General features: G+C 40.1%; 1 protein-coding gene across 1 annotated transcript in view; it reads right to left on the reverse strand.

Moving 5' to 3' along the window:
• Positions 1-22,351, reverse strand: part of zc3h3 (zinc finger CCCH-type containing 3) — a 100,459-nt gene that overhangs the window by 65,635 nt on the left and 12,473 nt on the right. The window contains exon 3 of the mRNA XM_061976072.2: positions 21,363-21,535. Coding sequence (XP_061832056.1) covers positions 21,363-21,535 — 173 coding nt within the window. The remainder of the gene's footprint in view (positions 1-21,362; positions 21,536-22,351) is intronic.

Genomic DNA, 22,351 nt, shown 5'->3' on the forward strand with positions numbered 1-22,351 from the left:
CTACTGGGGTTGTGTTTGCTGCAGTATTATTGTTTTGATGGTTTTATAGAGTACTTGGTATCATAATTGTATTTTTCCTGTATGCTGCTTTATTTAAAACTTGGAGTACTGTAGCCTTTATTTTATTTAAGTGACAGTATTATTGTTCTGTTTTGATGGTGGGTTTTATACTTGAGTACTTGGTACCATAATTTTATTTTTCCTGGTAGGCTGCTTTATTTAAAAAGTTTATTTATTTTTAGCTTTGGTATTCTATTTGACAATTGTTGCACGATTGCCATGTTGAGGCCTTGTTGATCTCTTGTCTTTTGATAGCCTACCTCATGTTGATCTCTTGTTTTTTTGTTTGTATGTTTACAATAGCTTTTACATTTAAAGTTTTTTGTACGAAAACAAAATACTGGACAGTAACCATTGTAACCAAATAATGGCCTGATGCAGGCTGGTGCAAAAATAAATAAAAGCCTTGTGCAAATAACCGCCTGCTTCTTTTAAACGCCTGTCTCCAAAATCGATTTTGTGAAATAAACGCCCGGGCTACTCTTTGGTAATATACGGTATTTGGAAATATTGGCAGCAAGAGTAGAGATAATGATCCCCATGTGCTAAATAAGAGAGACACTAAAGAGTCTATCCGGCAGCTGAGAGGTCACTGACATGTGGGAAAGTGAGAGCATTGAGATCATGGCAATCATGGCACACTGAAGAGCCTTGGAGTAAAAGTTACGAGGTTTTGACGTTCATAAAGAAGGAAAACATTTCTGGAAACCAAGTGGTCATAAGGTGAAACCCTAATAATTGAGGCATGAATTTCTAATATTGTGCCAAACTGACATGGTGAAGACACAGCTGAGCCAGAAGGCAGTGCACTCAATTTATTGGTCCGTACATACACTCATGCACATAATCACGTTTCATCAAACATATATTAACATTGTTGCCCTAGGGCAGGGGTCAGCAACCTGCGGCTCTAGAGCCGCATGCGGCTCTTTAGCGCCGCCCTAGTGGCTCTCTGGAGCTTTTTCAAAAATGTATGAAAAATTGTTTTAATATGGTTTCCGTAGAAGGACAAACATGACGCAAACCTCCCTAATTGTTATAAAGCACACTGTTTATATTAAACATGCCTCACTGATTCGAGTATTTGGCGGTCCTTGAACTCACCGTAGTTTGTTTACATGTATAACTTTCTCCGACTTGCTAGGACGTGTTTTATGCCACTTCTTTTTCTGTCTCATTTTGTCCACCAAACTTTTAACGTGAGTGAACATCAACAAAAGGTGAGTTTTGTTGATGTTATTGACTTGTGTGGAGTGCTAATCAGACATATTTGGTCACTGCATGACTGCAAGCTAACCGATGCTAACATGCTATTTAGGCTAGCTATATGTACATATTGCATCATTATGCCTCGTTTGTAGGTATATTTGAAGTAATTTAGTTTCCTTTAAGTCATCTTAATTCAATTTATATCTCATGACACACTATCTGTATGTAATATGGCTTTTAATTTTTTGCGGCTCCAGACAGATTTGTTTTTGTATTTTTGGTCCAATATGGCTCTTTCAACATTTTGGGTTGCCGACCCCTGCCCTAGGGTAAACTGGGTAACACATGGCACACTGACAAAGCTTAACCTATTGTTACTATAACAATCTACAAGGTTAATGTAGGTTGCTTCTCTTTCTCCCCCTCCATTTTTCTGCATTCTTTCGTATCTCAAGTAATCATTACGTATATGTATTGTTGCATTTGAACAACTGTATTGTTGATAACAGAGGTCAATTATTGGTATTGTTCATTATCAATAGCGCTATTTCTATTGGTATTTGTATTGCTCCATTTGTAGTGTAATAATGCTCATTGTCATTTCTGTATTATTTTTTATTTTCTCTAACTGCTTCTTTGCTATCACTTTTACCAACATATTTGTACATGTCCTACTTGCTGATGTTGCTCTATTGTTGTTGTTGTTTTTGTCTCTCTGTCTAATCCCCCTCTTGTCCCCACAATTTCACCCTCGGTCTTCTTTTTTTTTTTCTCTTTCTATCCCCTCCTGCTCCGGGCCGGCTGCACCAAATGATAATATAAATACATTTAATAAAGTCAAATACAAATAAGGCAACAAGAGAAGTATCCTACACTTCTCTTTTGTAAAGTAAATCTGAACAGCCGATATGGGCATCTACATCAACTATATGATTTGCCTGAGAAGTTGGACAGGACAAAAAAAATTAAAAATAAAGAAAAAAAAATATATATATATATACCGTATTTTTCGGACTATAAGTCGCAGTTTTTTTCATAGTTTGGCCGAGATCCAGTGCGATTTATATATGTTTTTTTCCCTTCTTTATTATGCATTTTCGCCAGGTGCGACTTATACTCCGATGCGACTTATACTCCGAAAAATACGGTGTATATATATATATATATATATATATTTACTGGTCCATCCGCGTTTCAACCCTCATCTATAGTCACAAGATTTGGGTAGTGACTGAAATGACAAAATCGAAATAGTGAGGAGCTCAGTTCTCTGGAACAGCTCATAGTGGAGCTGCCACTTCACATCGGAGAGGAACCGGTGAGGTGGCTCAGGCATCTGATGCCTCCCGCACGCCTCCCTGGTGGGGTGTACCCGGCATGCTCAGCCTGGGACACGCTGGAGGGATTATTTCTCACAGCTGGCACGGGAAACGCGTTGGTGTTCCCCCGGCGGAACTGGAGGTGGTGGCCGGAGACCGGAAGTCTGGACTTCTCACCTGAGAATGCTGCCCCCATGTGACCCGGTTGTGAACTGAAGAAACTGAATGGATAATTGATTGGGTTTTTTTGGGGTTATTTTTGGGGGGGTTGGGGGGGTTGTATAATTAGAGTACAGGTGGTCATCCGTCTGTGAACGGGTTCAGTTCCTACGACCTCAATGTGTGTTTTACTGTATGTGGCAACTTATATGATAGTAATAAACAAAGTAATAACTAAATGAAACAGTAATAAAAAGGAGACTTATTGGGTGGAGGAAGTCTCAATAATGAGACCACTACACTGCTGAGTTATCACTGTCCATTTAATAAGAACAGATCCTTTCACAGGTTCAAAGACACAAGCTTCGGCCCGGCATTTTTCACTTTCCTTTTCTTGACGTGCTGCCATCAAGAGAGGCTGCCTCTTGCTTGGGAAAACAATGAAAGCTAAATGTATCATGTTTATTAAAAAGGATAAAAAGTGAGGTTATTCTTTTTTCTGTCTCAAGAAAACAAATATTTATCTATGTTTGTGGACTACATGCAGAGCTCAATAAATTGCACTATTGCAGGAAAGGTTATATTTTTTTTATTTCAGCAATTCAATTCAAAAGCTAAACTATGACGTAAAGTCCCTTAACAAAGAGCGTATTACAAATAACTAGGGATGTCCGATAATATCGGACTGCCGATATTATCGGCCGATAAATGCTTTAACATGTAATATTGGAAATTATCGGTATCGGTTTCAAAAAGTAAAATTTATGATTTTTTAAAACGCCACTGTGGTACACGGACGTAGGGAGAAGTACAGAACGCCAATAAACCTTAAAGGCACTGCCTTTGCGTGCCGGCCCAATCACATAATATCTACGGCTTTTCACACAAACACAAGTGAATGCAAGGCATACTTGGTCAACAGCCATACAGGTCACACTGAGGGTGGCCGTATAAACAATTTTAACACTGTTACAAATATGCGCCACACTGTGAACCCACACCAAACAAGAATGACAAACACATTTCGGGGGAGAACATCCGCACCGTAACACAACATAAACACAACAGAACAAATACCCAGAACCCCTTGCAGCACTAACTCTTCTGAGATGCTACAATATACACCCCCCGCTACTCCCTAACCCTCCCCAACCCCGCCCACCTCAACCTCCTCATGCTCTCTCAGGGAGAGCATGTCCCAAATTCCAAGCTTCTGTTTTGAGGCATGTTTAAAAAAATAATGTACTTTGTGACTTCAATAATAAATATGGCAGTGTTTTCCATAACTTGAGTTGATTTAATTTGGAAAACCTTGTTACATTGTTTAATGCATCCAGCGGGGCATCACAACAAAATTAGGCATAATAATGTGTTAATTCCACGACTGTATATATCAGTATCGGTTGATATCGGAATCGGTAATCAAGAGTTGGACAATATCGGAATATTGGCAAAAAAGCCATTATCGGACATCTCTACAAATAAAAAAATAAATATTATCTAACAAAAATTTCCAGATTCATCAAGACCGATCACCTCAATAAATTAGAATACATTACACTAAAAATATATACACTTTTAATACAGGTAGATATGCAGGCCATTTCAAAATACCGTATTTGTCGGACTATAAGTCGCAGTTTTTTTCATAGTTTGGCCGGGGGTGCGACTTATACTCGGGAGCGACTTATGTGTGAAATTATTAACACATTACCGTAAAATATCAAATAATATTATTTAGCTCATTCACGTAAGAGACTAGACGTATAAGATTTCATTGGATTTAGCGATTAGGAGTGACAGATTGTTTGGTAAACGTATAGCATGTTCTATATGTTAGTTATTTGAATGACTCTTACCATAATATGTTACGTTAACATACCAGGCACGTTCTCAGTTGGTTATTTATGCGTCATATAACGTACACTTATTCAGCCTGTTGTTCACTATTCTTTATTTATTTTACATTGCCTTTCAAATGTCTATTCTTGGTGTTGGGTTTTATCAAATACATTTCCCCAAAAAATGCGACTTATACTCCAGTGTGACTTATATATGTTTTTTTCCTTCTATATTATGCATTTTCGGCAGGTGCGACTTATACTCCGGTGCGACTTATACTCCCAAAAATACGGTAAGTAAATCATAGAAGTAAATCGGAAGTTGGCAGACCCGTCAGCGATCCTGTTCTTTCTCCCTGTAATGTTTGTCTGATCTTGAATGAGATTGTGCTGAAAATTTGAATTTCCCCTCAGGCATTAATAAAATATTTCTGATTCTGATACCATACTTGCCAACCCTCCCGGATTTTCCGGGAGACTCCCGAAATTCAGCGCCTCTCCCGAAAACCTCCCGGGACAAATTTTCTCACGAAAATCTCCCGAAATTCAGGCGGAGCTGGAGGCCACGCCCCCTCCAGCTCCATGCGGACCTGAGTCCGCTTTACCACGATATAAACAGTGTGCCTGCCCAATCACATTATAACTGTAGAATGATGGAGGGCGAGTTCTTGGTTTCTTATGTGGGTTTATTGTTAGGCAGTTTCATTAACGTCCTCCCAGCGCGGTAACAACACACAACAGCAGCAGTCACGTTTTTGTCTACAGTAAAGCAGTTCGTCTGCCGTAAACAGCAATGTTGTGACACTCTTAAACAGGACAATACTGCCATCTATAACATATACGGCTTTTAGAGAGTGCAGTGCACAACTGTGCACACAACAAGGAGACGAAGCAGAAGAACGAGGAAGATACAGCCATGGCGACGCCGATGACGAGTAAAATGAAGTAATACGCTTTGTTGCACCTTTCCTGCCTGAGTCCGGCGATTAGTTGCAAATCTTGCTTTATTGATTGCTTGTACACAGCCAATCCAACACAAAACAAACTAGTCCCGCCCGCACTCACGCTACCGCTCCCTCTCTTCTCTCGCCCACACACTCACTGACGTCACTCACCTCACATGCTCACCTATTAAAGGGCCACACACACACATACGCTACTCTCATAACAGCTTGTAAGTTCCAAGCCGCAGCTGCGATTGGACCTGGATAGCCTCCGGGAAGAAGTAGTGGACTACCAAGTGCTTGGCACTGAAGATCTTCCTCAGGAAGCAAAGATTGACCGGTTTTGGGCCATGCTAGGGAAAGATGGAAGATTCCAGATTCTAATGCATTTGATGAAAGCACTTTTGTGCGTGCCACACATCAATGCATCATCAGAGAGGGTGTTCAGCATGGTTAGAAAAATAGCGACAGAGAATAGAACAAGGATGGACAATTCAACCCTTAACTCAACAATGAGTGTTATGTGTGTGTATATGTGTAAATAAATGAACACTGAAATTCAAGTATTTCTTTTATTTATATATACATATACCGTAATAAAATAAATAAATAAATATATATATATATATATATATATATATATATATATATATATATATATAGCTAGAATTCACTGAAAGTCAAGTATTTCTTAGATATATATATATATATATATATATATATATATATATATATATATATATACTGTATATATATGAAATACTTGACTTGGTGAATTCTAGCTGTAAATATACTCCTCCCCTCTTATCCACGCCCCTAACCACGCCCCCGCCCCAACCACCTCCCTGCTTGGCACTCACCATCAAGGGTTGGAATTGGGGGTTAAATCACCAAAAATGATTCCCCGGCGCGGCACCACTGCTGCCCACTGCTCCCCTCACTTCCCAGGAGGTGAACAAGGAGATGGATCAAATGCAGAGGACACATTTCACCACACCTACTGTGTGTGTGACAATCATTGGTACTTTAACTTTAACTTAACTTAGTTTTTCCAACAATGTAAACAAAGAAAGCGAGTGTAAAGGACAGTGCTGGGATGAAGTGGATGGTATTTATTGAGTCACAAAAAATCATGACAAGCAATTTGAGTGCAGCACTGCTAGTCTGCACCATACTGAAGCAGAAGGCGGTAATAACACCACGGATGTTGAAATACTGTAATATCTAAATGGCGGACACTTAAAGGAGCACAACTTTAAGATTTTGTTATTTACTTACAAGATACTAAACGGTCTAGCACCATCTTATCTTGCTGATTGTAGTGTGCCACATGTTCCGCTACGCTGCGTTCCAAAAACGTGACTCCCAGAGTCCAAAAAGTCTCTCGAGCGTTTTCTATTCAGGCTCCAGGACTCTGGCAACATTTAGAGATTCTTTCTCAGTCGTAGCATTCAAGTCCCGCCTTAAAACTCATTTATATTCTTTAGCTTTTAGATAGACCCTTTTTTAGACCACCTGATTTGCCGCTTTTCTGCTCTGTCCTCCGTCTCCTGCCGGGAGACGATACCAGGTGGCCACAGATCATTTCTGGAGAGGAACCAGTCAGGATGAAGTGCTAGCTGACCCGAATTGTGACTCTGGGGGAACCACTCTTCAACACACAGCTGTGGGCTGACCTGGCTGAGCCCGGAAGAAAATCCCCCTATGACTATCTGTAGACTTCCCGATGGACTGGAGTCTCACATTATCTAATAATGTTACAATTCGATAATTATACCCAGTCGACATCCATTGCAGCTGATCACCCTGGAAGGGGAGTCCCTACATCTGCGGTCCCTTTTCTTTCCCCAGTTGGGGTTTTTTTTAGTTCTTCCTTGCCCGGATGTGGATTTAGATTTAGGGGAATGTTGTGAGTTTGTAAAGCCCTTTGAGGCACGTGTGATTAAGGGCTATATGAATAGATTTTGATTGATTGATTTATTTATCTGCGATGAGGTGGCGACTTGTCCAGGGTGTACCCCACCTTCCGCCCGATTGTAGCTGAGATAAGCTCCAGCGCCCCCTGCGACCCCAATTATCCAATAAATCCAATAAAATATGGGGAAACTGCGGATGGTGTGTTTGACTAAGAATTAGCTTGAAGGGGATACCGTAGAAGTCCGCTCTCCAAGGCAAATGCTGGACATTATTAATACATTACATCTAGGGCTGCAACTAACGATTAATAATCGATTAATCTGTCGATTGTTACTTCGATTAATCGATTAATAATCGGTTAAAAGAGACAAACTACATTTCTATCCTTTCCAGTATTTTATTGAGAAAAAAAACAGCATACTGGCACCATGTTCTGGACATTGGGGATGCAGCATACACCAATAATAACACAGAAATGTAACTCATCAGATCAGAACTGAATCAGATATTGTACACGTTTCTGTTGTGAATAATAAAGGATTCATTTTAGGCTGCCTCTGAATAATAGCATGAAATATTCCAGCACCTTCATAACGTTTAGTTATACTAAAGCGTCACTCAAATCTAAATATATTTATACAGCTTATATACATTGATCCATTATGAAACCAACCTGAGATATTTCTGTCCGTTACGTTTATTTCGAAATTGGTAACTGTGCGTTTTCTCTCTCAAAACGGAGTCAAATGTGCCGGAGACACATGATCAGCCCCGCGTTGCAACAAAGGCATAACGTTAACGTTACTCACAAAAAAGCTGAACTCATGAATGCCTGTTGCCACTATGGACTTAAAAAGTTACGTACTGTGAGTTCTTCCCTTCATCCATGGCACCAACATGTTTCCTTTTCAGGTGCTTCTGAAGCAATGTTGTACTTCCGTGTCATTTTGCAGGAAACGGTCTTCTTTGAAGTCTTTAAAGTGAAGTGTTCCCACACTTTTGACGACTTAGGTCATACACTTTACTCCATTGAAGCAATAACCTCAAGATGTTTTTCCGCTGAACTATTCGTACTGTTTTCCTGCGCTATTTTTCGAATGTTTCCAGCAAAGGAGACGGCGGCGTCACGTGAGCTGCACATGACACATCATTGGCCGGCTTACCTCCACCTCAGCGCCGCCCTGGCGCTGTTTTGTACTTTTTTTGTACTTATTTTAATTATTGTTTCTCAGCTGTTTGTAAATGTTGCAGTTTATAAATAAAGGTTTATAAAACAAAAACAAAACAAAAAAAATAACCACAAAAAAATAAAAAAAATAAAAATAAAAAGCCTCCGCGCATGCGCATAGCATAGTTCCAACGAATCGATGACTAAATTAATAGGACAACTATTTTGATAATCGATTTTAATCGATTAGTTGTTGCAGCCCTAATTACATCATAAAACTACTGGAGTTGTTTGAAGTACATTCTATTGTATTGTTTTTCATACAATATTTATTTATTAAATAGATTTCAATTAATTTTAATGGGCAATGCCGTTTTGCAATACAAGTTTTTGAGTTACGGCACAGAACAAATTAAACCGGAATGCCAAGATACCTCACTATTCTGCTGATCACCCTGCCACACACGTATCATCCCCTTTACTTGATAACGCTCTTCAAATGTTTATCAGTGTACCCACTTAAGTTATTGTAATATTAACCAGTACAAGTCCTTAAGTTACAAAGCTCACATCAACAGTTGTCATGACCAGTATACACGTAACCCAGCCTCTGCCATAATGACAAATTGAGGGACCACCTCCTCACTAACCCCCCAAAGCCCTTTTGGTCATACAATCCTTGCTTTACCAATGCATCGTGAAATGTGTGTGCGTGTGTGATGGGAAAGCGTATTTAACATGCCAGGCGGTATTCTGGTCTTTGCTCATCTACCTACGTAAGCAGTAAACTTGCCAGTGATGGTTATGACAAGACGTCAGTGTGAGCAGACACATTGATGAGGGTATGAGGATTACAGTTACTGTCAGATTTTCGAAGGTACAGCAAAAGTTGCGGGCTGGCTGGCCAACTGAAAAGACTAACGATTTACAGAGTAGCTCATAAAACAATAAAAACATTTAAAAAAACATACCGTTTAATGTAATGCAATAATTGTAACGTATTTTACGGACTGCAGAGCGCACCGGGATATAAGCCGCATCCACTAAAATTTTTAAGAAAAAAAGATATTTCCATATATTAACCGCAATGGACTGTAAGCCGCCAGTGGTGGGCCGCCAGGGCCATTAAGACCTTCTCTGCTGGCCTAATATACTTTCCCTAAATATGTTAAAGTATTCATATTCTCTTCAAGTCATATTATGCTGTTGTTTTTAAGTTAGAGTTTTTATCCAATTAGAATTCAGCTATATTATGTTGCCGTGCTGTACGAAATCTGCCTTTAGAATCAACAATGCGGGCGTCTGTGCACTGTAAGTGAACCGGCACATACAGTTGATAGATAATTGCGGTAGCCAATCAGATCACAAGTTGTTGTCAGTAAGGCCTTCTAGCTGGCTTCATGTTGAAAGTGACATTGACGCATCCTGTGATTAGATACTCACGTGTCCCTCCCAAGTGAGTATCCAATCACAAGTTGTGATTTACGAAAACAGGAAGTGGCACTGGAGCCATACCTGGCTAGCAGAGAAATCACCAGTATTCACTTTTTTAACCCACAAAGAAGGAGAGCACAACGTTGATTAGGTGGCAGATATATATTTGCAAGGCCATTTTTAAGAAGGATATGGCTAGATCTTGTGAGACGAGGTCGGCCGACCCCGTAAGCGAGCTAGGCTGTCCCGGTGGTGAAATGGTTTGCCCGCCACTTCCACTCAAATCAACCAACTACGAGCGGTACCACTGGCTTATACGACCTCAGATGGGTTCTACAAAGTGTGAGTACAAATATTTTATTTTATTTTTTTACAACTATTTTAATTTTGACAACACCACGTAAGATATGTTTTAGTTGCTGATGTGGGTTGATTGAGTTTTAAATGCAGCGAAAAATAGCCTGTTTTGTACACTATTGAGGTGGATCAACGGCCAGTAGTGCGCCAGCCATGGTCATGTGGTCACATAAGTTATGGTATTTTGAGAGGTTGTTATTGAAGTCGGACTAAGTAGGAACTGAAGGCCTAGGTGGGAAACACACGGCCCGCCACTATAAGCCGCAGATATATACGTTGTGAAAGGAGTTATTTACACAGAAAGATTGTGTAAATGTTTATTTACATACCCTAATTGTTTCCAAACTGTGCCTGTAACACGGCTGTAAAACGGCTGATCAAACAAAACAGAATTCATCGTCATGGACTCACTAGCTGTGGAAGCTCGGTCTCTAATCAACTAAACAGACTCAATGAATCCACCGAGACGTTTCGGTGAATTAAAAAAACTGAAACAATACAAAAAGAATGCCATTAATAATACTAACAAAGACACTCGTAAACGTGTTAGCATAGTAACTAATGCTAACGACGCTAGCTTCATTACGTTACAATAGCACGTACAAACATGCATGAAAACACTCTTACAGACCTCACACATGGAACGGTTTAGTCGGTAAACATTGTTTTAGTTATACTGTAAAACCCACAAGCGTTGCTTGGAGTGATGAATGAAGAATCCATACGGCTAAAGTCAGTCATAGACAATTTAGAGTGAAAAGCTAATTTTATTTTCACTTGCGTACAAAACATTCTAACTTGGATTGTTTCCCTGGCTTCGAGACTCTCCCGAAGGACAGTGCAGTGAAGACACAACAAACTCCCTTCTTGTCTCTCATGGACACACACCTGTTGTTGTTGACTTTGGACTAGCGACTGCACAAGATCAAGGCCGCGGAACAGAGACACACTGCAGGCTTACACACAAACATGCATCCAAAAAAATACACGCCACACATACACCCCCCCCCAACGCCCTCGACGCAAATCCCATAGGGGTGATGAAAGGATGGTCAGCGGCTGAGAGCTGCGGCCTTCCACCATGACCCCGCACTCCCTTCCCTCTGTTGCTAGATATCTCAAGATGTACGTTGTAATATGTATATGTGCTTTGCTATGGAGGTTTTTTCCCACTCCAGACTGGGCCCCCTTAGGAGCTCAGTCTAGATTGTATTTTTTACTCATCCTTCCCCAGCGTTTTACCTTTTTCCCCATCTTTTACGGGGCGCCTTGTGGCGACCCATCAGCGTTCCTGTTCTGTAACCCTGTACACTGTTTGTTTGTCTAATCTTGAACGGGTTTGTGCTGAAAACAAAGTTTTGTTGTACGTATTCAATGACAATAAAGACCTATCTATCTATCTAGAACAGTGGTTCTCAAATGGGGGTACGCGTACCCCTGGGGGTACTTGAAGGTATGCCAAGGGGTACGTGAGATTTTTTTTTTAATATTCTAAAAATAACAACAATTCAAAAATCCTTTATAAATATATCTATTGAATAATACTTCAACAAAATATAAATGTAAGTTAATAAACTGAACATCAAATCAAGTAGGCTATTCCATTCATTACCATAAAGCCAGAGTTTCCCCCATGCCATGATGGTTTGACCCTCACTAAAATGTCTGTCAAAAAGAACTGTGAAAAGAAATGCAACAATGCAATATTCAGTGTTGACAGCTAGATTTTTTGTGGACATGTTCCATAAATATTGATGTTAAAGATTTCTTTTTTTGTGAAGAAATGTTTAGTATTAAGTTCATGTATCCAGATGGATCTCTATTACAATCCCCAAAGAGGGCACTTTAAGTAGATGATTGCTTCTATGTGTAGAAATCTTTATTTATAATTGAATCACTTGTTTATTTTTCAACAAGTTTTTAGTTATTTTTATATCTTTTTTTCCAAATAGTTCAAGAAAGACCACTACAAATGAACAATATTTTGCACTGTTATACTATTGAATAAATCAGAAACTGATGACATAGTGTTGTATTTTACTTCTTTGTCTCTTTATTTTCAACCAAAAATGCTTTGCTCTGATTAGGGGGTACTTGAATTAAAAAAATGTTCACAGGGGGTACATCACTGAAAAAAGGTTGAGAACCAATGATCTAGAAGACCGATATGCACCTGTATTTCCGGTAGGTTCATAGTTCAGTTTAAACAGAAGGGCAATGCAGCCACTGCAGCACCTGCAGTGAGCGAACCCATCCAAAAGATAGCGCCATAGCACAAACAATAACACACCTTGTTAGTGTGCTTGCTTGGTTTTGTTTTTAAACTAAAGTATTTACATTATAGCCGGCCGTCAGTGAAGAAGAATCCATGAACGCAGCACCTAGCGGTTTATAGTCCGGTATTTGCGGTACAACTTACCGTGCAACTTAATTTCTAAAAGTAATAATCTTTTTAATAATGAAATATGAGAAACACTAATGGTTCTTTCAACCAAACCTAAGAAACATTCAAAATATAATAGTAAAACACAGCAATTCAACTAAATTACCTCAAACATTGAAGACAAACATTGAAAAAAATATAAGAACGCCATGAAAATGTACTGTAAACCTAAAGATGGCAACAAGTCATTTATCAACACATGACACCAGCTTGTACTGCCATGTGTTCCCAAATAATTAGTAGGACTTGTCCTGTTAGGTTTCTGATTTATTCAGACAGCAAAGCACATGTGCTGCTTCTCTGGACACAAGAAAACATTTACCTCCTTAACGGGGTAGGAGTCACAGTAATATCGGGCTCAGATTTCTACAGCCAATGGTGTCAATTGCACATTTCAACACATGCATACCACCCTCAACTAAACTCCACAAATTTTAAACTCTGCCACATGACTACCTAGACTCAGATAAGGCAAAATAAATGAAGAATGTCAAACATTGTCAATATTGTGTTGGTTCAAGCACATTGGGATAAATATCACGTTTTAAATGGAAACACTTCTTTAGTGAACAACTGTTTCATTAATGTCTAAAATCTAGTATCTGGTAGGTCTTTCAAGACATGACATCACTTGTCCACATGGTGAATCTATTGGTTTTGGCAACAACCTTTTACTATACAGGTTAGATGCATTATATATAATCCATACTTGCCAACCTTGAGACTTCCGATTTCAGGAGGTGGGGGGTGGGGGTGGCCGGGGGCGTGGTTAAGAGGGGAGGAGTATATTTACAGCTAGAATTCCCCAAGTCAAGTATTTCATATATATATATATATATATATATATATATATACATACACACATATATATATATATATATATATATATATACACACACATATACATATATAAGAAATACTTGACTACTTGACTTTCAGTGAATTCTAGATATATATATATATATATATATATATATATATATAAAAGAAATACTTGAATTTCAGTGTTCATTTATTTACACATATACACACACATAACACTCATCTACTCATTGTTGAGTTAAGGGTTGAATTGTCCATCCTTGTTCTATTCTCTGTCACTATTTTTCTAACCATGCTGAACACCCTCTCTGATGATGCATTCTGCTTCGTCTCCTTGTTGTGTGCGCAGTTGTGCACTGCACTCTCTAAAAGCCCTAGATGTTAATGTCACATATGCATGTACAGTAGATGGCAGTATTGTCCTGTTTAAGAGTGTCACAACATTGCTGTTTACGGCAGACAAACTGCTTTACGGTAGACGAAAACGTGACTGCTGTTGTTGTGTGTTGTTGCCGTGCTGGGAGGACGTTAATGAAACTGCCTAACAATAAACCTTGAAACCTTGAAAATTTGTCCCGGGAGGTTTTCGTGAGAGGCGCTGAATTTCGGGAGTCTCCCGGAAAATCCGGGAGGGTTGGCAAGTATGATATAATCTAGCATTCACTTTTACCAACTCAGAGGTGATGCAGCAACTTACTGGCTCATTTGATTCATAGGCTAGTTAGCGCTTTGTGATCAAGGCGCCACAATAAGGAGTTCATCGACGTTAGCTCTTATGATAACAATATCTCTAATACTTGGTTAATATGCAGGTCACGTTGAAATCATTGTTGTTGTTGTTGTTTTTTTACAAATGATGACAGATGTGGCCGTGAGCATGTATTGTCTGTGTGACTATGTAAAGGAAAGGTGTGGTTGTAATGTACAAGTATGTGTCAATGAGAGGGCATTTTATGACTGTTCTTAATTTGATTACATGCTACACTGTAATTGTATCGTTATAATTTTATTGCATGTTTTGGAAATTTCTAATTCAAGTGGCCAGGGACTGCGGATGGAAATGAGCTGTTTAGCTATAATCTGGTGCAAAACATATCTGTCTTTGAGCTTTATGTCTCCGTGCATTGTCCCTTCAACTAAAAACTGAACTAAACTTAACATGTAAATCGAGTATTGCGGTTTTAGGATGTTTTTTTCGAGGTTTTTATGGGCGGTTAGGATGACTCTCATTAGCTACATTGTTAGCCGTCTCGTACGAGCCGTATTTTACAAATAACAAAAAAGAGAAAAACATATGTGTTCTTGTCCCACATAAGGATTATGAAGCATAAGCAACATTTTTTAAATAAAGTGCAATTCCCCTTTAATGGCAAAAACTACATCCTGGTTAAGGCAATACGTCAGGGGTCAAACGTACGGCCAGCGGGCCATATTAGGCCCGTGAACAGGTTCAATCCGATCAGTTTGCTAAACATGAAAATGAGCTGCATTTTTTTTCCATGAAAGAAACTGTAGTTCGAAATGTGTCCAGCGGATGTCGCAGTAGCAAATCGAGTGTACCCCACATCACACATGAAAGTGTTTAAAGATGACATGTCAGCTGACTTTAAGCGCCTTCTGGTTTGTGTGCCGCTACTCCAATCAGCGCAGGTGCAGGCAATCAGCTGATGGCAGCAGTGTCGACGCACAATACCTTCTTTTATTGTCAATTATCCACTCAACAGATAAAATAACGAAATGGTAAGATGTAAAGACTTAAGTCAACTTGACCATCATCTTTTTAGTAAGAGTTCCATGCAGCGCTTGCAATTGGTTGAATGCACGATGTGCACCCTGAACTCCATTGTAAAAATGTGTGTTTCTACATTTGTTGTGTTTTTTTTCTATTTCATGCTTGAATCTACCAACTTCACATTGGTTAAGTTTGTAGTTATGTTACCTTGATTTCGGCTATGATGTCATTTTGATCATTGTTTTGTTTATATTATAATTGTAATATTTGAATGAAATGAAAGTCTTGTGGCAGTTGCGGATGTCACCAAGACGACGGTTTGAGGAAACACACGGTTGCAACATGAGAATGCTGAACAAGAACATGCTTAAAGTTTAATGGCTTTGTAAAAACATTGAGACAAAGTCTAAGTTCATTGTGTTTTTCATGATGTTTTTGAAACTGCACCAATTTTGGTTCCTCAGAATTTTCAACTAACTTCAAGTGTTTTGCCAAGAGGATTATTTGTAATGTGTAATTTTTCAGAATGTGCTTGTTCTATTTTTGGCCAAAGTAAGACAAAGAAAAGAAGCTGAAGTGGTCTTTAATTTTAAGTTTTAATGCCATTATTTTACGAGTCCGGCCCCCGTGGGAATAGATTTTCCTCCATGCGGCCCCTAAACTACAATGAGTTTGACACCCCGGGTCTATACACTATATCCATCTGACGTCTTGGAATTGCAACTCCATGCAAAGTCTACACTGTAGTACAGTACTTGCAAATGAGACACAGAAGTGTAAGAAAACAAGATAACTGGACAAATGTTAAATTAAATGATTAAATTTCAAATGTTAAATTAAAAAAGAAAATAGATTTAATTATGCAACAATATCATTTATTACCACATGCACAAACAAAAGTACTGAAAATTGCTATCGGTATCAATTCCCAGGTGCTGTATCAATTCAAATGTGAAAGATGTCCGTTTCTAATCATAAGTCAGAGTGTAATTTGACCGATTTACACTGACGCGCCGCATTAATTTTAATTATCGGAGAATTTCTTGCCAACATTTTCAGTGTATCCATCCATCCATCCATCTTCTTCCGCTTATCCGAGGTCGGGTCGCGGGGGCAGCAGCCTAAGCAGGGAAGCCCAGACTTCCCTCTACCCAGCCACTTCGTCCAGCTCCTCCCGGGGGATCCCGAGGCGTTCCCAGGCCAGCCGGGAGACATAGTCTTCCCAACGTGTCCTGGGTCTTCCCCGTGGCCTCCTACCGGTTGGACGTGCCCTAAACACCTCCCGAGGGAGGCGATCGGGTGGCATCCTGACCAGATGCCCGAACCACTTCTTCTGGCTCCTCTCGATGTGGAGGAGCAGCGGCTTTACTTTGAGCTTCCCCCGGATGACAGAGCTTCTCACCCTATCTCTAAGGGAGAGAGAGCCCTGCCACCCGGCGGAGGAAACTCATTTCGGCCGCTTGTACCCGTGATCTTGTCCTTTCGGTCATAACCCAAAGCTCATGACCATAGGTGAGGATGGGAACGTAGATCGACCGGTAAATTGAGAGCTTTGCCTTCCGGCTCAGCTCCTTCTTCACCACAACGGATCCATACAGCGTCCGCATTACTGAAGATGCCGCACCGATCCGCCTGTCGATCTCACGATCCACTCTTCCCTCACTCGTGAACAAGACTCCGAGGTACTTGAACTCCTCCACTTGGGGCAGGGTCTCCTCCCCAAACCGAAGATGGCATTCCACCCTTTTCCGGGCGAGAACCATGGACTCGGACTTGGAGGTGCTGATTCTCATCCCAGTCGCTTCACACTCGGCTGCGAACCGATCCAGCGAGAGCTGAAGATCCTGGCCAGATGAAGCCATCAGGACCACATCATCTGCAAAAAGCAGAGACCTAATCCTGCAGCCACCAAACCGGATCCCCTCAACGCCTTGACTGCGCCTTGAAATTCTGTCCATAAAAGTTATGAACAGAATCGGTGACAAAGGGCAGCCTTGGCGGAGTCCAACCCTCACTGGAAACGTGTCCGACTTACTGCCGGCAATGCGGACCAAGCTCTGACACTGATCATACAGGGAGCGGACCGCCAAAATCAGACAGTCCGATACCCCATATTCTCTGAGCACTCCCCACAAGACTTCCCGAGGGACACGGTCGAATGCCTTCTCCAAGTCCACAAAGCACATGTAGACTGGTTGGGCAAACTCCCATGCACCCTCAAGGACCCTGCCGAGAGTATAGAGCTGGTCCACAGTTCCACGACCAGGACGAAAACCACACTGTTCCTCCTGAATCCGAGGTTCGACTATCCGGCGTAGCCTCCTCTCCAGTACACCTGAATAGACCTTACCGGGAAGGCTGAGGAGTGTGATCCCACGATAGTTAGAACACACCCTAAAGAGAGGAACCACCACCCCGGTCTGCCAATCCAGAGGTACCGCCCCCGATGTCCACGCGATGCTACATTTTCAGTGTATTGTTACACAAACGCAAATCAGTTTTTTGTTTTGCTTTTTATTCCTTGACTATACTCAGAACTGTTACCTTAAAACCGAGGTACGTACTGAATCGTGACTATGGCATAGCTACGGTATTCTCTTATAAAATAGCAGATAAAAGAGCATCTTAGAAAACAAGCATTGGGAGAGAAAAGAGGCCAGCATTAGGGAAAGATAAATAAAGACACATTGTCTGAAATTGTACTGCCATGCATGTGATGGGTCATCAGGGTGAGGGTAATGGGCTCATCTATAGGGACTCTGCTCCCCATCATTAGTAATTCAATTTGCTCTTTATTAGCCGCTCTTATCACAGACAGCAACAAGACGCTTTCCCCGTCACCGCACCACTTTTTCTCCCTCTTAAATTCCAAATTCCCCTCTTTAATTAGAGATGTATGTGTTCCCACTGTGGGCTATTTAGGTGGCACACATGATAAAAGTCGGAATCATCACTGGGAAGCGAGAGAAGACTGAAGGAGGGCAAAGTTGGATCCAATCATTAGAAGGAGTAGCAGACAGATAAGACACAAAGACCATAGGAAGAAATAAAGCTTAATGTTAATTGTGATGGCTTTTCTAATGTTTCCCGACTCCAATGACTGTGGACAATTATGCCAAGATGGGCGTGAGGCATGGAGGGTACACACAGATTGACCAGAGGGTTGGCGGGGAAAAGAGGACGGGGGGGAGGGGACTGTAAAAACAATGATTGCTTTCAATCAGGTTAAGCCTATATTCTCCAGTTCGTTAAAACAATCCAATTTGCAAAATGATAATTATGCATTAGCTCCTTTTTATCTACTGGAGGGAGAGCAGTGCCAAGGCTTGATAGCAGCGGCTCGGACTGCCTGCCTGTGAAAATTACCCGCTATCTGCACTTGTTCACCATCATGGCTGAATTGGGCAATCAATTAACCTCCCTCATCTTCCCCCTTAGAGCCTTTAAGCAGCTCTCCTCAAAGCAGGGCGTGCTGCCATCTACTGGACAAAGCTGTCATAGCTCAGTTTACTTGGCCCAAACTCAGGTATTGTGTTTAAACAGACATATTCATATCCCTAAATAAATCTATTTCCATGTTTTTACTACTCATTTATGGATTTAAAAACTCGTAGTAGACGACAAACACCGCATGCAACTGACGGAACACTCCTTGAAAAAACTGATTTTCTGGAGCATATTTCTGAAAATAATAATTTTTGCCCTTTATGTAACTGAATATAATAGCTTAGCAGCTCTGGAAAATTTTCAGATACATTATTCCCATTCAGACGTTTTACATCAGCGATGCACTGTGGAACGAAATTATGTTGCATTCGTAAGCGGCAATAAAAACAGGTAGATAAAAAAAAAAAACGTAAGGAAAATAAACCAGGTTTAAATTTGAGTTTAAAAGGTTGGAAATGCTGTAAATAAGACAACAGAAGAGTGAAGCAAGCCATATGCATTAAGCCTATTGCCAAATAAAAGTACTATAAAACAGGGGTTCTTAACCATAGGGCCTATTGTTAGGCGGCGAGCGCCCCCTAGAGCAGTGGTCCCCATAAAGAAATACAATCATGTGTGCTTACGGACTGTATCCCTGCAGACTGTATCGATCTATATTGATATATAATGTATATATTGTGTTTTTTTTATATTGATTTAATAAAAAATAAAAATAAATAAAAAATGTATTTATTTATTTATTTTTATTTATTTTTTCTTGTGCGGCCCGGTACCAATCGGTCCGCGCCCGAGAGCAATGGTTCTCAACCTTTTTTCAATGATGTACCCCCTGTGAATTTTTTTTTAATTCAAGTACCCCCTAGGGCAGCACGGTGGTGGAGGGGTTAGTGCGTCTGCCTCACAATACGAAGGATCTGAGTAGTCTGGGGTGAATGTGAGTGTGAATGTTGTCTGTCTATCTGTGTTGGCACTGTGATGCCTCAAAACAGCAGCTTGGAATTTGGGACATGCTCTCCCTGAGAGAGCATGAGGAGTTTGAGGTGGGCGGGGTTGGGGGGGGGGGGCTGGGTAGGGGGTAGCGGGGGGTGTATATTGTAGCGTCCCGGAAGAGTTAGTTCTGCAAGGGGTTCTGGGTATTTGTTCTGTTGTGTTTATGTTGTGTTACGGTGCGGATGTTCTCCCGAAATGTGTTTGTCATTCTTGTTTGGTGTGGGTTCACAGTGTGGCGCATATTTGTAACAGTGTTAAAGTTGTTTATATGGCCACCCTCAGTGTGACCGGTATGGCTATTGACCAAGTATGCAGTGCATTCACTTGTGTGTGTGAAAAGCCGTAGATATTATGTGACTGGGTCGGCACGCAAAGGCAGTGCCTTTAAGGTTTATTGGCGCTCTGTACTTCCCCCTACATCCGTGTACACAGCGGCGTTTTAAAAAGTCATACATTTTACCTTATGAAACCGATACCGATAATTCCCGATATTACATTTTAAAGCATTTTTCGGCCGATAATGTCGGCAGTCCAATATTATCGGACATCTCTAATCGTAATGTAATGACACGAGCGTCGTTAGCATGAGCTAATATGCCAACACATTTCCAAGTGTGTTAGTATTATTAACTGATACAGTAATGGCATTCTTTTTGTATTGTTTCAGTTTCACAAATTCCTCAGTAAATTCACCAAGACGACACGGTGTAGTTATTGAGTCTGTTTAGCTGATTGGAGAGCTAGCTTCCACAGCTAGTGGGTCCATGACCATGACTTCTGTTTTGTTTGATCAGCTGTTTTACTGCCGTGTTACAGACACCGTTTGGAAACAATATAGGTATGTAAATAAACATTTACAGAATATTTCTGTGTAAATAACTCATTTCACAACATATATATATATATATATATATATATATATATATATATATATATATATATATATATATATATATATATATATGTGGTTTATAGTTCTGTGTGGCTAATATATGGGAAAAAAATTTAGTGGGTACGGCTTATATACCGGCGCCCTCGATAGGTCGAAAAATACGGTACTTACATTATTTTGTTGTATGGAATGTTAGAAAATGCTTGATCAGGCAAAATGACTCAAACAGAGAACAACAGAATGTATACAAAACACTAACTTATTTATTGTTAACTGTCTGGAATTGACTCGTGCTGAAGTTGAAGTGGAGTGGTAATTGTTTTTGGCCACACAATGGAAAGTTAAATCCACGTAAATGTTGCAAACAGCCCCTTTAAGCACATGACGCAGTTAAGTTCTAGCCTGCAATATTGTTTACATCAGGACACTTATAACGTATGTCAAGCTTGTGTACTATTGTGTGCTTAGCTGTTGTGTAGCTGCTTTCTCCTCATAGCCTATAGCCTACCATGTTTACCTTTTGTAAGTTAAATGTAATCACACTCCAGTTAGCTGCACAATGCGTGTTTGTGCCACAGCACAGCTGTAAACATAACCACGTGTTTTATTCAATGAATGCATCACTTACTTGTTCTCAATAGGCTGGGGGAGACTCGTCTTAACTTGTGCCGACCAAAAGACACAAACTCCCTGGTGGGTGTCCTTCGAGCCCCCGTTGGAAATCGAGTCGCGCTGTGCGTGCGACCCCGTGGTGAGTATTTGACACCCGATGGGACGCCACCCTTCACCGACGGACTTCCACTTGAGAAGAAGACAAAGACAACAGCAGAAATTACTAATATTTCATTCATTTGTAAGCATTCTTTGCACTACATATAAATCAATTAAATATTTGATTATACTATATAACATTAGATATATAATCATATGTACATTATATAGTGTGTATATATACACATAAAATCGAATAACCAGTATATATTATTATATGCATAATAATAACAATAACATTGAAGATCAAGTCATTTAATTTCCTTGAATTTTCTATGGACACCAGATGAGAACAGAAGTAATTTAAGGACACTTCGATATTCTTTTATTAAACTAACTTGTTATTTCTATTCATATACTTTTGTTTTCCTCCAATGAAGTGCATATTTACAGAAGCGAGCAGCATCCTAAAACACAATACATAGAGCATAAGACAAGGCCTTAGACAAGGCACAATGGTGTGCAAGAGGAAGGGAGGATTGTGCATTGTCACTTAGTTGTATGTACACTGATAAAAAAATGTAAAAAACACATTAAAAACGAGAAGTAAAATATAAGATAGTGATAAATAGACTGTCCTATAGTTTGGCTATTTAAAGTGGAGAGGAGAGCAGTTGTTTCCAATTTCAATTTATCTCAAACATCCATACGATACAGTCTAATGCATCACATATTTCCAGTTGTTTCATTACAGCACGTCCAGAAAAAGAGTAGGAAGAAGCAGCGCTTATTTAATCCTACCCCTTTTACTGTCATAGCCATTTTAATTTTAACCCATGTTTTATCCCTTGTTCTCTGTTTGTAACAGAACAATGAATACATAAATAAATAACAAATAAATAAACA

Source organism: Nerophis lumbriciformis, linkage group LG14 (genome assembly GCF_033978685.3).
Source record: "Nerophis lumbriciformis linkage group LG14, RoL_Nlum_v2.1, whole genome shotgun sequence".
NCBI lineage: Eukaryota > Metazoa > Chordata > Actinopteri > Syngnathiformes > Syngnathidae > Nerophis > Nerophis lumbriciformis.